The sequence below is a fragment of the Rhineura floridana genome, chromosome 3 (assembly GCF_030035675.1).
Source record: "Rhineura floridana isolate rRhiFlo1 chromosome 3, rRhiFlo1.hap2, whole genome shotgun sequence".
Lineage (NCBI taxonomy): Eukaryota > Metazoa > Chordata > Lepidosauria > Squamata > Rhineuridae > Rhineura > Rhineura floridana.
Genome location: NC_084482.1, coordinates 103,191,492 through 103,210,408, shown reverse-complemented (window position 1 = coordinate 103,210,408; position 18,917 = coordinate 103,191,492). Strand labels below are relative to the sequence as shown.

The 18,917-nt window shown below is 41.8% G+C and overlaps 1 protein-coding gene across 2 annotated transcripts in view; it reads left to right on the top strand.

Annotated features, from left to right (window-relative positions):
* The first annotated feature begins 1,386 nt into the window (after positions 1-1,386).
* The window catches only part of SAR1B (secretion associated Ras related GTPase 1B), a 30,232-nt gene continuing 12,701 nt past the window's right edge, over positions 1,387-18,917 (top strand). The window contains exons 1-3 of one of the 2 annotated variants that reach the window (XM_061617143.1): positions 1,387-1,847; positions 9,611-9,641; positions 16,241-16,316. In XM_061617143.1, coding sequence (XP_061473127.1) covers positions 16,259-16,316 — 58 coding nt within the window. In that variant the 5' untranslated portion in view covers positions 1,387-1,847; positions 9,611-9,641; positions 16,241-16,258. The remainder of the gene's footprint in view (positions 1,848-9,610; positions 9,642-16,240; positions 16,317-18,917) is intronic. The other variant, XM_061617142.1, reaches the window with a different exon arrangement.

Here is an 18,917-nt window from a genome sequence, read left to right as displayed (position 1 = left end):
AGGAGAGGGGCCTGGACCTGCAGGAGCACCCCGAACATGAATTGGATGTGGCCTAAGTCCCTTGGCCCCTCTTCCAACACAACCCCAGAATGCCCCTTTTTAGGGCCTTAAGCCAGCTTCTGCTAGCTCCCCTTCCACCGGGCTGGGCTTCCCCGGTGGACCCCCAGCTGAGCCGGCAGAGTCCCAGCTCCACCGCAGCTAAGCCAGAATGAGGGGCTTCTGCTGGCATAGCCTGGCTGAGTCAAGACCCTGCCGGCTCAGCTTGGAGTTGGCCATATCCAACATCCTCAGCCCAGTTTAACTAGCAGTTGGATTGTGCCCTCAGACTCTCCCAGGTAGAATTGGTTTAGAACTTCAGAAATAGAATCTGACATTACCTTTGAATAACTCTTTATGACTTTGAGTTGTTTGTATATCTGCTTTTGTTTCAGCATAATAATGGAAAATATAGTAGAAGGCATGTAAAAGGATACTGTGATTGTTTTACAGCAGCCAGCTATTATTTCCCTGAAGTTTTGATAGAATCTAAATCAGAAAAACAACAACTGGAATTATATTATGGGTGTGCAAAAATATGGTTGCAAACAAGCGAAAACTGCACTTCCATGGAAAGTCTTTAAATTGCTGTATATTTTGTACAGATTTTGCATTGTACCCAAAATAAATTTTAATTGGCCACCATTTTGTAATTGTTCAATGGGAGGCTTCTAAAGCCCTTTGGGATAAGTGTTAGATACCACATTAGCATGCCCTCAACATTTCATCAAAGTTGGTTAAACAGTGTGTCTGCCAGGGCAAGTCATGTTGTTAAGGAGTGGGTGTTGGCCATCTTAGCTAACATCCTTGGTTTTCACATCATAGCTAAACTATATAGCTTAGATTAGCCTTCCCCAGCCTGGAATCCTCCAGATTTTTGGACTACAACTCCTATCATCTCTGACCCTTGGCCATGCTGGCTAGGGCTGATGGGAGATGAAGTCCAAATAGGGTTGCCAGGTTCAGACGTATCTTTAGAAGAGAAAGTCAGCCAAGTGCAGGTGTTTTTGCAACACTGTAATGAGAAAAACCACAAGGTGGAATTCTCCCTTCCCCCTGCACAACTTTTAAAGATACAGAAGACCTCTTGGAGGCCTGGCCCACTGAATTCAATAGGGCTTATTTCCAAGTAGGCATGGTCAGGTTGCACTGTAAAGCACTCAACAGATATTAAATGGTAACTAACCTTTTTAAGTGACCTTGGGGACCACAACATCTAGTCTTGAGAGTTATGTTTCAAATGTTGCTCCTGGGGCTCTGGTAAATATTGGCTTGGGGTTTTAAGCTCTATTACACTCATAATTTAGGCGTGAGGGAATATGAGGTGGCTGCAGCTTGCCCAATATAAGGGCGAAGACCGGATCTGAAGAAGTAACCGCGGGTTTCGGTTAAAGTCACAGCCCTCCTTTCTCCAGCGAGGCCCCCAAAAGCGGTTTTGAAGGAAAGGATCATCTTTTCGCATAGAATATCTTGTAGCAGCTATAAGGTGATGGTGACTGATGTTGTGTTTTTCCGCACAAGCAATTTCTGGAGTATGAGCAGCCTTTGTTGGGGAGCTTGTAGAGGTGATGCTCGAGGGAGGGACAGGCAGAGACACCCCCGCCCTCGAAAATCCGCCGCAGAAAGATTGCCACTCACCTCCCGGCAGCTGCCATACTCCGGCCGGGCAGCAGGGCCCGGAAGGAAGGAGCCGGGGAGGGGCGGAGCGGAGAAGAAGAGAAGAGAAAGTGTGGAGCGGCCTCCGGGCTCCTGTGTTGGTGCCGGGCGGAGCTGAAGACGGAGCGGCCTGGATCTCAGGCTCTCAATAGCGGGTGAGTAGCACTGATGGTGAAGCCGGGTAGGGAGGAATGGTTGTTGGCCACGGGCTAGCGTCCTCCCTCACTCCCTCTGGCCTGCCTTCTCCACATAGCCTCCCATGGATCTCTTCCCTGTCTCCTCATTTGTATAGCTTGTCATACCCCCATTTAAGCTCTGCTTCCCCCGACTCCCCCGTACTTATTTCCCTCTTGGCCCGGCACCTTGGCCCGGCACCTTTACTCTGCTTCTGCCCTTAGCGCCACTTCACATTGGTCTGCTGCCCTCCCCAAAAGAACCTCTCTTCACGCCACTGATCCACCCCCCCCCCAAAAAGATTTCGTTCTGTCTCTTCCCTGCCCTGTCCCTTTTGTCACTTGGTCCCAGTATCCTCGCATCTTCCCAGGGTTACTTTCTCCCGAGTGCTTGCCTATCCCGTGATCTCTCCCTCTTTTTAACTTCCTTACCTGCTTTGTTTTTGGTGATGGCTTTTTTTTTTTTTATTGATAGATTTTGGGAGCACTAGTGAACAGTCCATCAGTCCTGTTTAGCATTTTTACTTAAGTAAATGATATTCCTTATTTAGAAAGGAAGCTAGCTTTAAGTGGCTTGCCCAACTGTCACAGGATGAGTCAGTGCAAGCAGGTAGTTAGGAGAGCTTAAAGGGTAAAACTAGGTTGTTGGTTTGACCACTAACCTTTCCTGTTGTCACATATCAAACTGTCACTATGAATCACTGTTATAGCACATTGAATGGGCTAAAATGACAATCTGTGTCTTGTTCATCCTTAAGAACAGTTCTGTGAGGTAACCACTACAATTACCATTTACAGATGAGGAACTCCAAAATGACTTGCCCAGGCGGGCTCCCTCATAAATAAGAATTTGAACATAAAACACTCTGCCAAGCTTGCAAGTTATGTGCATGAACATTCACATTCTCATTGAAGACATGATGTTCTCAGTTAGTTAAAATATAAGTTGGCAGCTCCTTCCGATGGATAATTATTAAGCTTAATACTGATAAATTCTCAGTGATGGAAACTCATTACGCACACCACTGGCTATATGGGAGGAACATGGGTTACTTGAGAATTAGAAAGTGCTGCCATGGTGGTGGAGATAGCTTGGGCTATTACAAGGCAATTGCATATTTGGCAGGTTGGGACTGGGGGAGGAGTTTCTATACTGTATTTTCTTGTCCCATCACCAATTTTGTATAGAATTAAATGCATACATGAAGTGATAAATATCATTTAGTCTTTGGTAACAGAACTTAAACTTAAATAATGTTTAAGATTTCATCTGGCCTGCTCTGTCACTTTTAGGGGATCTGAAGCCACTTAGAGCAGGGGTAATGAACCTGTGGCTCTCCACTTATTATTAGACTCCAGCTCCCATCAGCCCCAGTTACCATGGTCAATGGTCAAGGATGTTGGGAGTAGTAGTCTAGCAACATCTGGAGTGTCACTGGTTCCCCCATCTCTGCCCTAGAAACAAGTCAAAAGTACAGTTGGGCAGCAGACCTAAGTCTACTTACACCAGAAAGAATCCAGTTAAACTTAGCAATACATGCTTCTAGCAGATATAATTACAATCTGGCTATTGGTATGTGCTTTCATGTGCTTGTTTTCCTACAACTAGTAATAAACTGTTTGAATTACTAAAGCAGCTATTTAAAATGTTGTCATGCTTCTAATGTGGAAGGCTAGAAGATTTATGAATAGGACTGTGTTTTTTAAATAGGGTGACTATTCAACATTGTTTAATACAAACTAGTTCCTCCTGAATTTGGGTTGACTATACTGTGTTCGCAGTCAGGATTTAGTAGACTCACCCCTCCCCCTTAAATGCAAGTTTACCAGTGAAGACGGAATGCAGATGCCACATTATTGTGAGTGAATACCTGATGGTGGTGGTAGCTATTCTAGATGAATGAATTTAGAACAAACTGGTATAAATTTATTTATGCATCAGAAGTTCAAAAAATAAGTTGGGCCAGAAAGTGGACTGAAAACTACTGTTCGCTGATATTCATAGAGTTGAATATATTCTTATACCTTGTGTGGAAAAGGAGGCAGCCATTGTGTCACGGTGGTAGGAAGTTACAAAGTCTTCAAAGATTTAAGAACATCAAAAAAAATGGTATACAAGAAAGAGATATATATTTAAAGAAAACATTATCAATTACTTGTAGAATGTAATGCATGGCAGATCAATATGCTACTATTTAAATGGACCCTAGAGTACACTAAATGTTTACTTTGCTTCTATTTAAACTTGTAAGTTCTGCTTTGGGAATTTGCAAAAAGTTTTTCCGTACTAAGTAGGAGTTTTGCAATTTCAGGCTTGTTTAGGTCACTGTATGCCAGGCATAGAAGTTTCACTTTGATTTCCCAAGGTTCAAGAATTTAATGATGTGTATCAGTGCAGATTATTTTGTATTACTAACTCCACCTTTTGGTGGGAGATAATGCTAGGTGAAATTAAATGAATCAGCAAAAAAAGTTGAAATTCATTCAAATAATAGAAACAATGTTACACCTACTGTATTAAAAAAATTGTATCTTGTTGATCACCATTACCATCTCTTCATATAATGAACGTAGAAGTGACACCATCTCTCTGATGGTTTGTGATAGCAAATATAACTTACAATACTTATAGTTAGTCTGACTCTTGTTACAAATATATACAAAGTTCTCTGAAGTGGATAGCTTTTTTAAAAAAATATGTAGGAAATAGGCCAATTGCTTACATACTACTCAGTTTTACCATTGTAGTAGCCCACCTTAAATTAATGATGCTGCTTACATGTTGAAAGGTAGGCATGCAGTTGTGTTAAAAGGTCAGGGCAGAGATGATAGATATGCCCACGGCTGTTAAGCAAGGCAGCCTAGTAATTGCAACACCACTCCCAAAGTGTCCCTTAACCTCTGATTGCTCAAAACTAATGAGTGAATGGCACGGATTGGATTACTACGTAATTGCCTTGAGACTTCTGGTATGTTTCTTCTAAATCATCCAGCACTGGGCTAAGGTCTAAAGTGACTAAACACATTGGGTGCCATGCATAGGAAACTAACACACACCCCTCTACTAGCCCAGCTATATGTTCTCACAAGAGGTCACATATCAGTACATAATCAAATACACTAAACTGATAATTAGTAATATAACAAATTCATCAGACTGCTAAATCCAGCCAGCTGCATCAAATAAAAATGGATCTGATTGACCACAGTGAGGACAGGATTTTGGGTAACAAGTGCGTTCGGCCTAATCCAGCTGGGCTCTTTATATGTTCTTGTACATTATTGAAAGAAAATAGCTTCAACTTACAAAATCCTTAGGTGTGGTTTATTATGACAATTGACAGGAATGCTAATCAGCAAATACTGAAAAAATGCAAATAGGAGAAGTAATAAGAATACATTGAATTGTAACCTGTAAACTCAGAACTACAGTTTAGGAGATACTTTTGCTGGTGTTTAAGTAGTGCAGTATTTATTTTTAAGGATGCTGTATGGCTGTCCCTTTTCTTTCCCTCTGTTGTATTCTTAGACAATCATATTTCTGGCCCAACAGTGATACAATTTCAGATCAGTCATACCCTTTTAGACTAACCAGTACCCAGGCATCCCTCCAAGCAGGGGTTCAAATCTGCTTTTTGTTTGATTGGCTGGAAGATCAATTAAACGGGAATAGTTCTACAAAGTAGTCTCCCCTAACTTTCTTTCTTTGTTACCAAAATGAGAACGGACCACCACTATTAAAATAAACATGCAGCCTTTGACACTTCATGACATAGAATCTGCTATAAAAATATGAGTAGAAAACGGACTACTGTTGATTCCTTTTCAGTGGATGTTTAGGAGCTAATGTGACTACAACAGCACAATATTCCTTGAATTTTATTTTTCCTAACTCAACCCAGAATGTTATTTTTCTTAACTCTGAAATTCCACAAAAGCTTTGTGGAAGCTCCACAATGGGAGGATTTATTAATGATGGGTGAGCTGTCTGATAGACAGATTGCCTGTCATTGCTAGTCTTCCCTTGCAATGTGCAGCTGCAGGAGGTTTGGGGGTGTTCTAGGATGGCCTGAGAGCACATACAGGGCAATGACAAAGTCCAAGCAGCAACACACAGGGATTTAGTGGCAGACAAGCTGAGATTCTGTGAGCGTCAGTATGAAATGGGATCACTGAAGGTCTGAGAAATTTGAACCCCATTGCTATAGAGTGCTATGGCTCTGCTCATTCAAATGAGACACACACAAATGGTGCAGATGGAGTAGTGTGGAATCTCTGTTTGCTTATAGTCCCATATGTGTGCATAGTACTTTGCAGAATATGAAATGAGAGGGCCCTGCCCCAGTGAGGTTACATCTTAAAAGCTGATACACAGGAGGGGGGGGGAAGGGAAAGAGAGGTAGTATAAATGAGAAGATCATGAATTTATTTCAGTAGTAAGGCATAGTTAAGAAATTGACTATGGTTTAAAGACTGGGAGTGAGCAGGGGCATGTGTGTCATTCATGTAATCCCCACTTCTGGTGTGTGAATTGTTACTGCCCATATGCCTAAAGCCCACCAAAATCTGCATTAGAACTAACTGCAGTTAAGGTTAACTAGGATTCCCTTTAAATTAGGATTTGAAACCAGCTGGCTATTGAGCCATCATGTATTGGCAAGCAATATTCAGTTACAGAAGTTGTGTAAAGATGCTTAACTGTTGGCTTAAAAACCTGCAGACTCGGTTCAGCTTCTGTGGCTCAAATAAAAGGTATTACCTCACCCATTTGGTAGCTCTCAAACAATAGTTTGCATAATGCGCACCTGTCCACTATATTGTAGTAGTGTAACCAAATTGCCATAGAAAATCTTACAGAAATCTTAGTTTTGATTTATCTGGAAATATTTGCTTGTTTTCCAAAGTAATTGTATACTACTTTGCTGTCAGAGACTACAATATTTTTCTGCTTTACTTATGAATGGAATTTAACAAGGAATAGAATTCAATCGCATATAGAAAATTGGTTGAAAATATGAACAGTTCTTGGAAGTGCTAAGATTTAAGTGAAGTCTAAGTTCAATAAAACTGCTGTGAATTTTGCAGAGTCACATAGTAGACTTTAAACTTTCAATTGCCAAGCTGTTTCTAGGAGACTATGGACCTAAAATTGTGGAAATTCAAAGTACAATGGTTGAAGTGCACTCAGATTGTATGGTAACTCATCCTGTAGTTTTTCTTATCGGAGTTTTTACTTGATGATTCAACGCAAAGTTGATATTGCTTTTGAGTGAAATATCTTCTTCTAATGATAATCATACCTCAACTATAAAACCAGAATCTACCATCACAGAATTACCATCTTGTATACCAGGGATTTGGAACCCTGGGCCGATGGGCAAAACATGGCTGCAAGGCTGTTTTCTGCAAACCACACCCACCTGTCCTGTATGTGATGTCAGTTGTAGTGCAGGTAGAGATACCTACCTAGATTGGATGCGCGACTGAGTTCCCTGTGGGGTGCTTGGTCACACAGCCAATCCCTGTAGAAAGCAGGCTTGAAGTCATCACCCATCAGCTGATAGATGGTAAGTTCAAGCCTGCTGATCAGCAGTACAAAGCACTGCACAGGGCTCTTTCCAAGCCCTGTGTAGTGCTTTGAAGTCCTGAGGATCATCACCTGACAGCATTGTGACATCAGGTGACTGACAGGTGGATAGTGGTGCCCATTTGTCAAATTTGTCCCGCTGGGGTGAAAAAGCTCTTGGCCGCAAGCATAATCAAAGTCCCCACTCTTGCTGTATAATGTCCCATGTTAATTAGTAAACATGTGGATCTGCCTTTATCTTTGGAATCATTTTTCCTTTGTAGATAGGAAAGGTACCACTGCAGAGTTGAGAGAAAGTGAAGGCTGGCTGGTGGTAATGGAGAAATGAGAGGTTTGAAATCAGCATTTCAAAAAGGACTCTGGTATCTTGTTTTCTGTCTGGCAAAGCCATAGCATTCTGAAACAAAAAACATAATCTGTGTTTTGTAGGGTTTTGATGTTCAGTCCTACCTGTGCAAGCTTCATTAAACTGAAGAGTTTAACCAGAAGAACAGCTTTGTTGGGTCACGCTGATCCATTTATTTGAATAACCTAAAGCCCCACAGGGGAGTGAAAGAATAATTTATTGTCATTCATTTTCCCCACGTTATTCATAATTTTTATTAATTTCTATCATGCCCCTCATTCAGTGCTAATATACATATTGCAGCCATTTTTCATAGATGATGATGATGATTTATTTATTTATTGCATTTGTATACTGCCCCATAGCTGAAGCTCTCTGGGTGGTTTACAACAATTAAAAACATTAAAAACAAATATACTGATGATGATGATGATGTGACTTTTCTCTTACTCAGCATTCTCCAATCTTGGGTCTCTAGATTTTGTCAGTCCCCACATCATAAGTGACCTTGCTAGCTAGGGGTGATTAGAGTTCAAGTCTAGCAACATTTGGGCACTCAGGGTTGGGAACCACTGCTTTAAATACTTTAATGTACCATTATAATGCTGGCATGATAATACACTTTCAGTTTTATTTACAGTCTCTTCACTAACTGAGGCGTCCTTTATATTGCAGCTGGGCTAGTAGCCTGCAAAATATGGATTCTATACCTGAACCTCAAGTCTGAAAAGCCCGTCTTGATCTAGGCCACAGTGCACCAAACACATAGTAATGGACGTTAGGATGATTACCTGGTTTGCAAATATAATATTTAGTTGTGAAATGTGGGAGAAGGAAATATGCCCTCCCTTACCCTTTATTTACTCCCTGGTAGCCAGAGTGATGGGGTGTGGAGGATTCTTGACTCATCCTACAACTCATCATAGAGGCCAGTGCTACAGTGGATGGAAGATCCAGGATGAGCCTAATTTCCAGATCTGCTTGTACTCCTAGTTTAACCTAGTGTGGCCTGGATGAGCAAATGGCAGAGTGCTGGTGGGGCTTTCCATCTGTTCCACAGGTTCTGGCACTCCACTTGCTGCAGATGCCACATGGGAAGTTTGTGTTTCTCCTCACACAACTGCATATGGCTCTTTTGTGTTGGTTATGCCTTAAGATAGAAGATCTTCGGTGCAACTTGGGCAGCTTTAAAAGAAGATCAGACAAATTCATGGAGGATCACGCTATCAATAACTGCTAGCCATGATGGCTGTGCTGTGCCACCAATCAGATGTGGTATGCTTCTGAAAACTAGTTGCCGGAAGCTGCAGGAGGGGAGAGAGCTCATACACTGAGGTCCTGCTTGTGGGCTTTGCATAGGCATCTAGTTAGCCACTGTGAGATGCTGGACTAGATAGGCCACTGGCCTGCTCTTCTTATGTTCGTATGATCCAAGCAGACTTTTATATAAAAATAACTGATTGCAGAACCCTAACTATAACATGTCAATAGTAGAGATGTAAAGGCCTGGGGGGAGGATGGAAAAATTTGGAAAAACATTTCCCCCTTTTGTCCAGTTTTTTCCAGGGGGGGGGACAGAAAAAAATGAAGAAGAAGAAAACCAGGGAAAAGCATTTTTCCCCAATTTTTTCTGTTTTTTCCCTGGGCCTTCACATCTCGACATTAGTACTGTACCAATAACCAACTATGGCACGCTCCCCTTACCATTCTTTCTCCCCCTCCTGTTCCCCATACTTGAAGTACTTGACTTTGACTGTTGTAGAGTACTATTATTACTGCTACATAATTTCTATTCCCCCTCTCCTTCCCCAGAAGCCCAGAGCAGCAGTTACAAAAGAACAAGGTATGAATCCCTTGAAATCTTTAAGTGTTAGTCTTTTCAGTAACACTAACACGCACACACACATACATATATATCCCATTTAACAATAGAAATGTAAAAATGTACAGTTTGGTTGGTGGGACTGAAAAGAGTCCATGGTATCTTCTCCACTGTGTTCCCCTTCTACAGCGTGTTTCAATCCTATAAAGGATGTTGTCTTCAAATGTAATTTTAAAGAAAATCCCTGGAGGCTTCTGTTTCGGTTTACAGGATTGCTTAACCTGAAAGGATTCCTCCAGCATAACTTCTTAAAGCCTAGTAAAGTTATTTTCACCTCTGAAATCTGAGCAGTTATTTTGCATCACACCCTGTGGACTGATTTGTGTGTCACTTGAGTAGATCGTGTTTTCTAAGCCTCTTGGAAGCTTTTCCTATTCGGTATTTTGTTCAAGCAATAAATAAATCAGATGACGTCTATGTACTGCTGTGTTTGCTTGTTCTTGACCTTTGCTTTTGAGACGTGTAAGTGTCAGTTTTAGATGTAGCATTGTGTAACCTAGAGTTCATGGGGTGAGTGTGTTCTGTCCTTAATGTTGTATCTAATCAGTTGTTGTGTAGGTCAGCCAAGCAGTTTATACAATTCCATGCAATCTTACTTCATAGTAAATCCTACTGAAATTAGTGGTACTGAGTAAACATAGGATCAGGTTGCTAGTCTTACTCTTTTGTAATAAGGGAAAGCATAGCACAGATCCAAATCTGTTTTCTTTTCCTTGTTATAGTTCATGTGACAGATCTTGGCATTTATGTTAACACCAGACGGTTCTGTATTCTTTAGACAATTAATAGGGAATCTAGGGGAAGAACCTCCTTTTTCTCCATGAATATGACTTAACAGCATTTTATTTGCTTCCTGGTGAACAGAGAGGGAAGTATGAATGGGGCCTTTTTGTTGTTCAGTCTGTCTGTGTCCCCAGGTAACTAATATTTGAGGCACGAGGGATGATAATAAATTTGTGGCTAATAATTATTGGGGATGTATTGCAAATCGGTGTTATCCTAAAACCAGACTACCCTGCCATAGGAGAAGCCATCCAGATACATGGTACACATGAGGCTGCTGCTGAAAATGACCCCATACTACATTCTCGCTTCTGTTTCTGATGTGATGTCAGTTGCGTTTCCACAATTCCATTCCACATCATTGGGTGCCACTAGCAGGGAAGTGCACAACTGAATGACCATAATGTAACAAAATGAAACTGCACAATATGGTCAAGAGGGGACACTGCAATACAAGGAGGCTCTTCTTGGCAACCAATCAATGACTGCTTTAACTTACTTCGGCCCTAAGACCCCAATGTATATAGGCATTGCTGAGAGTGAAAAAATGTGACACTGACACCTTTCGATTCTTTTATTTGTTTGTTTGTTTGTTTGTTTGATTGCATTTCTATACTGCCCCATAGCCAAAGCTCTCTGGGCGGTTTATAACAATTAAAAACATTAAAAACAAATATACAAATTTAAAAACACATTTTTAAAAGGCAATTTAAAAACACATGCTAAAATGCCTGGGAGAAGAAGAAAGTCTTGACCTGGTGCCAAAAAGATAACAGTGTTGGCGCCAGGAGCACCTCATCACAATCATCATTTCATAATTTGGGAGCCACCACTGAGAAGGCCCTCTCCCTTGTTGCCAGACTCCCAACTTCCCTAGGAGGAGGCACCCAGAGGAGAGCCTTCGATGTTGAGTGTAGTGTACGGGTGGGTTCGTGTCGGGAGAGGCGTTCCATCAGGTATTGTGGTCCTAAGCCATGTAAGGCTTTATAGGTTAAAACCAGCATCTTGAATTGAGCTCAGAAATATACAGGCAGCCAATGCAAGCAGGCCAGAAACAGTTTTATATGTTTGAACCGTCTGGTCCCTGTTACCAATCTGGCCGCTGCATTTTGCACAAGCTGCAGCTTCCGAACCGTCTTCAAAGGCAGCCCCACGTAGAGCACAGTACAGTAATCTAACTTGAGGTTACCAGAGCATGGACAACTGAAGCCAGGTTATCCCTGTCCAGATAGGGGTGTAGCTGGGCCACCAACCAAAGACGGTAGAAGGCACTCCGTGCCACCGAGGCTGCCTGAGGCTCAAGTGACAGAGATGGTTCTAGGAGAACCCCCAAGCTATGAACCTGCTCCTTCAGAGGGAGTGCAACCCCATCCAGGACAGGTTGGACATCCACCATCCGGTCTGAAAAACCACCCACTAGCAGCATCTCAGTCTTGTCTGGATTGAGCCTCAGTTTATTAGCCCTCATCCAGTCCATTGTCGCAGCCAGGCCATTGTTCAGCACATTGACAGCCTCACCTGATGAAGATGAAAAGGAGAAATAGAGCTGTGTGTCATCAGCATACTGATGGCAACGTACTTCAAAGCTCCAGATGACTGCACCCAACGGTTTCATGTAGGTGTTGAACTGCATAGGGGACAGAACTGACCCCTGCGGAACCCCATACTGGAGAGTCCAGGGTGCCGAGCAGTGTTCCCCAAGCACCACCTTTTGGGGCTGACCTGCTAAGTAGGAGTGGAACCACTGCCATGCAGTCCCTTCTACTCCCAACTCAGCCGGTCTCCCCAGAAGGATACCATGGTTTTATGGTAAAGGCTACAGAAATGTGGAGTGTATTTGAGAGATGTAATGAGTTCAAGAGACTTGCATAAGATAAAGCAGCAAGTTGGACATAAATGTTCCCAACATAAATATTTTTCATGCGTAATACTGAGCGCTGCAGTGTTCGAAACAGAAAATAAGGATTTTGTCCTTGTGATCTGAATATATTTTCTGGCTGTCTGCCATCTATCTCCATAATGCAACACCTTCTAGGCAACAGGTAATAGAATGGTTTTAGGTTTCTCTTACACAGCTTTTTACAAGTTCCTATTGTCTTGTCAGAGAGCCAGTGTGGTGTTGTGGTTAAGGCAGCCTTTCCCAACTAGTGTGCCTCCAGATGTTGTTGGACCACAACTCCCATCAGCCTCAGCCAGCATTGCCAATGGTCAGGAAAGATGGGAATTGTGGTCCAACAACATCTGGAGGCACACTGGTTGGGAAAGGCTGGGTTAAGGTGTTGGACTACGACCTGGGAGACCAGGTTTCGAATCCCCACACAGCCATGAAGCTTACTGGGTGACCTTAGGCCAGTCACTGCCTCTTAGCCTCAGAGGGAGGCAATGGTAAACCCCCTCTGAATACCGCTTACCATGAAAACCCTATTCATAGGGTCGCCATAAGTCGGAATCGACTTGAAGGCAGTCCATTTCATTTTAATTGTCTTGTCACAAAAAATTCACATTGGAACCTTCTTTGAATTACTGAATTCTTGATTACACTTTACCACAATCAAGGGACTCTGGACTCATGTCTCCTGACCTACAGAGTGCCCCATCCACACTCCACACAGTTGTTAGGGATGTACATCAAAAGTTGTAACCTATTTCATCAAGATAACAGAACCTGATGAATAGTTATCCTGGTGGTGTCACAGTTGGTTTCTGAGTAAGCTGCAAATGCAAATGAAACATTCAACTTTTGCTGTAAACCGCCCAGAGAGCTTCAGTTATGGGGCAGTATATAAATGTAATAAATAAATAAATAAACTTACTGGAGACAGGTTTGATTTTGATTGGAAATAGGATACTGCAGTGATGAGGAAATCAGACTAGATGTTTCTATGGATAAGTGTACTGGTGATAGTGAATCAGTTGTGGTTCTCCCAGCAGCTGTTATGATTATGGTGCTTCTAGTGAGCATTCAGGAACAGGCAATGTGGTGTTTGCAGGGCTGACTGTACTCATGCCAGTTCAGTTCTCAGGTCCCATCTGCACTATACATTTAAAGTTGTATTTAATAGTCATGGCTTCCCCCAAGAATCCTGGGAACTGTAGTTTAAGGGTGCTGAGAGTTAAGAGACTCCTTATTCTTATTCCCATCAGAGAGCTATAATTTCCAGAGTAGTTTAACAATCAATCCCTCTTCCCAGGGAACTCAGGAAATTGTAGCTCTGTTTGGGGGAACGGGGCTCCTAATAACTCTCAGCACCCTTAACAAACGACTATTCCCAGGATTCTTTGGGGGAAGCCATGACTGTTTAAAATGGTAAGATACTGCTTTAAATGTATAATGCAGATGTGGGTTCAGCGGCCGATGAATCTGCTTTGTGCAGCGTGTAAGGGGAATGTTCTGCTATTGCTGGAGTGTTCCAAAGAGAAAGGGACACTTCCTATGCTTTTGATTTTCCTCCTGTGCAGACTTACACTGAAACCCCATAGTGGCTAGAAGTACAGCCCACTTTTCCCCAACCTGATGCCATCCAGATGTTTTGGACATCTACTCCCAGAATGACTAATGGTCAGGGATGATGGATGATGGGAATAGTAGTCCAGAACATCGGAAGGACAGCAGATTGGGGATGGGTGGTATAGACCAATATGAGCATACTAATCTCATGCAGTCTGAACCATTAAGACGTCAAGACTGTAGGGAAGAATGTAAATGTTCACTGGCCAGTAGATAAAGAATCTTAAGTCCTGTAGGCTTTCTAGTCTGAAACTAATAAAACCTGCTCTCCTAAATAAGAGAAATTATCTTGGTTTGCTTGAAGGACATGTCCTTTGCTAAAAACTATGTAAGATTTGATTCCATACAGTGATACATTCAGAATGTTGTTACTGCAACAAATGGCATCAAAAATGGGCTTTCAAGGAGGCTGATAGGCAGTGGGCATATTTGCTTCCATTCTGATTCAAACCCATTTTTATTGGGTTGTTTTTTGTGGGTTATCACGTAGCCATTATGATGTCATTGCACCATGTAGCCAATTAGATTTCAATATTTGGTGATGTCACAGAAGGCAAACAATGCCTTTTGCTTTGCTTTCACATGGAATGGAATGCAGTGGCTGTTTGACATGTTTCCTAACCTTGCTGTGAATAGTTTTGTGCCCTTTTCAGCCCTGGCAAGAGATTGCCAAAAGGGGTGTTCGTTTTCTGGATGTGTGAAAATCTTAATGAAACTTCACCCCACCCCTCGCTTATCCTCAGCGCTGTTCGTTATTTTTCTGAGAACTTTCAGATGACATATCATGCTGTAGCCTTAGAATTTAATTTGAATTCTATGTCTTCTCTTATATTACCTGTCTTGCTGGAGAAGGTCACATTGCTAGTATTCTGAAACAAAGTTGTCCCACCCAAAATGAACTTGACTATGCTATTCTGAAAAAAACAAGTTAATTGTTTTTTCTGGCATTTCAAATTATTTGAAACAAATGTCCTGATTTTGCTTTGGGTCTCTACTCTAGTTTGAGCATATATAGATGGCCGTTAAGTTAAATTATGCTTCACATAACTGGCAATTTAGAAGGAGGACTGTTGGAAGTGAAAGGCACTGTATTTCACCACTTTAGACAAAGTAAATTCTTATTTGGTAACGCATCAAAGTAGAAGACAACTTTCCCTTGGCAATAATACATTAATCCGTCCATCACATCTCTTCTGAATGTGATCTTCCTTTCCATTCATGGAGGTCTGGAATCAAACTAGATTTATGCTGTGCCACCACAATGTTGTAGTTTTGGATGTGGAACTAAGACCAGTCTTGGCATGTGGTTTAAAAAAATATCATTGAATATGCATTTTTAAACAACTTTGTCAGAAGATAAATGTCTTTGTTTGGAATGATATAAAACTGATGTTTCTGGGCTTTGAGTTTTACTCACTTCCCTAGTTTCTGCTTTCTAGATCTTGAATGTGATTCCTGAATGCAGCCCTGTTCGCTTCCTGTTGTTGAGAATGCAAGAGGAAGGTACCTTTTGTGCATTCATGGAGCACTTCAGTCTTAGCAGACCGTGAAATTCCCATGCGCATATGGGTCTCCACCAACAGCTTTGCCACACAAAGTTACTTCACAGTTATTTTTAAACTATTCCATTTTGTTACAATAGCTGCTGTCCTCTGGGTTCCAAAGAGTTATTTCAGATGAAGCCAAGAGCTTCCATGTACCCATTGAGCCTTTTGTGCAATAGGCCTGCATGGCATACCACAAAACTCACTTCGAAATGCCTTTTCTGATGATGAGCTGGACAGATTTATGCTAGAAATCTGCTCACGTGAGCGGTCCAAGTTGCATTAGTCACAGTGTCACATAAGACTGCAGCTTTCCTTTCCACATTGTGCTGTTTTTGCAGATAAACCATGTGGGTGAGCAGATTGTGTGTGTGTGTGTATGCATGTATGGCCCTAACAAACACATACACACACCAGGTGCAAGGCTTGGGGGACCTGTTATCTGAAAAATACCATTCCAAACCCTGTTGGACATGAAGAGCTTGTAATGTACTTCTGTGGAATGTGGCCGTAACCTTTTTTAAAAGCATAAAAACAGAATGTTTGCCTCTCTAGCATACTCTTTAAGATTCCAGTCAATCAGCATTCGTGGTTTCACAATAAGATCAGTATTGGTGGTTTCACCACAGAGTAATACATGTGATTTATCTGTGGATATGTTATCAAGTACTCCGCATTTCTTTGTTAAACTCTGACCCATGGGGTTTATCTTTGTTTCCTTTCAGAACCTGCAAGATTTGGACATGTCCTTTATATTTGACTGGATTTACAGTGGTTTCAATAGTGTACTGCAGTTTTTAGGTAAGATCTACAATTCCACGCTGATGTTGTAACTTCCATTAAATCTGTAGATATTTTCCCATATCATTCCTGTTAACATGCTTTATTTATGTTTATGCACATTCACAGATATTTTCTGCCTATATTCAAAGGCACCAAAGGCTGTTCTTATGAAACGTCTTCAGCCCTCTTCTCCCCCATCAATAGTTTTTTCCTTTATGATATAGAAAAATTATGCTAATATACATTACTTCTCTGAAGTTAGTCAGATGGCCAGAGAGGCACAACTTCAGTTTTTACTGTCATACAGTGTGTACTTTAATGCCTACTTCTTTTCATTTTACTTCTAATCTTGCCGTAGTTAGCTGTAGTTACTCAGGTCAGCAGTTACTCACTAGTGAGCCTGTATAGTTAAATAAATATATATTGTTCCCCAACTCCTCAAGTCTTATGGTCAGTATTTAGACTTTTGGTCCTGCTATAATGGACGGAAACTTCTGATTACTTCCATTACCACCATAGCTGTTGTATCAAATTTGCCCTTTGATTCATGGATAGCTCTTTGATCCAGCAGAGGCTTCCATAAATGGAAGCCGAGAGGCATTTCTTGTACATTATCCCTTTCCTCTGCATCTTCCATCTGTTCCAGAGAGTTGGGGGGACCTTCCAGTTTGGGGGACAGATGAAATGGGAATCGGCAAAGAAATGTCTCTTTCCTTCTTGTGTTCAGATAAACCTCTGCTGGATCAAAGAGCTATCTGTGGATGGAAGGATAGCATTGGGTGCAACTCACTGTCTTCCTATTTACCTGCTAGCAGGCCCATCTCACTAGTTCTCCATTCCTGCCTTAATTTTTTTTAACCTTTATTGTGCTGTGCAACCCTCCTGTCTTAATACTCCCCCTTTTCCCTGCGCTCCTACCTGTTGCATTATAAATATTGTGTAAACTGTTTATTTTCACAATAAAGCAGTATATATATATATATATATATATATATTTATATTGTTAATTGAATAAATAAATGCAAACAAATGAACAAGCTTGCTCATGCAAGTTGCAGTGGAAGGGGAGGTACAGCCATGTGCCATGCTGTTCTTCCTTGCTCTGCAAGACGTGGGAGGCTGTGAAGCAGGGGTGAGGAGGAGAGTACTTTCAGTGGGCTATGTGAGAAGGGAAGTTGCTTGACAGTTGCCAACCAAAGTGGACGGCATTCTTCAGAGAGCTGGTTTTCTTTTTTGAAAGATCCCAACTGTCAAGAGTGTTGCACTGTTAATGGGAACATAAGGACCTGTCTTGTACCGAGTCAGACCGTTGGTCCATACAGTAAGACTGAGTGACTACTTAAAGAAATAACACCCATAATTGTCACTAGTTAATGTTTTGTCCTCTTGCCTCTGTAAATTAGCTTCTGCACTACAAAAATATATCTTTAATTGGGGATAATAATAAAGCTTTAATTGAAAACTAAAGTGTAGTACTATTTTTATTTTAGTCTATAAAATGTCAAAGCAGCTATCCCATAGAGGCCTCGACAATGCACTCATTTTCAAGTCTCCTTGAAGAGAGAGCACACTTTTTCTAATTGATTGAAACTGCCACTGGTTCTTGTAAAATGCTCTTGGCCCTGCTGAATTGCATGCACATGACCTCTGATAGGCCTTCTGATTTTGTCCAGTTTGGAAGCAATAAAGGCACCTTTGTATCATAGCATGCTTAGCAGCAGTGAACTTTGTCCCGCAAATAATTATGAGCTGCAGTTTTGCTTGAGGCATATCTTGTGTAACAGATGAACTCATTAAGACTGCCTTTAAAAGCTTTCTAAGAGGGTGATCTGTTCTACTCACTAGCATGACAAACAGAATAAATTGTACAAACAAGCACTAAACTGCAGATTGCAGGTACTGGACAATCCAATGCATGTTTACTTGAAAGTAAGCCCTGTTATGTTTAATGGGTCTTACTCCCAAGTACAAATATATAGGATTGCAGCTGTAGTCAATTAAAAATGGTTTAAGATTTAGCATTTGTAAACTTCTCTCTCTCTCTCTCTCTATATATATGTATCTTATTTAGAAGAGCAAATCACTGTAATATTACAATTTTAAAAACTCACTGCTGACACACAGCTAGCATGACCCCATTGTCAGGGCCACTGCCAGGCTTGACAGGGCCCTTAGACAGCAGCCTGCCCCGGGGCTGTGGCATCACAGCACAAGACCCCCTCCTGATACAGGCAGCACAGAGCAAATAAGCCTGCCCACAACTCCACCTGCCTCTTGAATCAGTGTGCATGACATGTGCATATAGCACACATGCTTGCCATCAACCAAGATAGTGCCAGGGGCATCAACCCTTTAGGGAAGCCCCTGCTGCCATCTTGGTGACAGCAGGCATGTGTGCACACTGATGGGAGAGGTAGGTGGGGCATACAGGCAATCTTGCTGAAGATCTTGCTGAAGCCTGAGCTGCCTGTATTGGGGGTGCATAGGAGCTCCTGCTCCACAATCCATGACAGCATTAGATTGAAGGACCTGATGCTGCAACGGATCATAGAACAGAAGCACCACCCTAAGGAGGGACCCTTCAGGGACCCTCTGCTAGGGCCCAACCTGGCCGCCCTT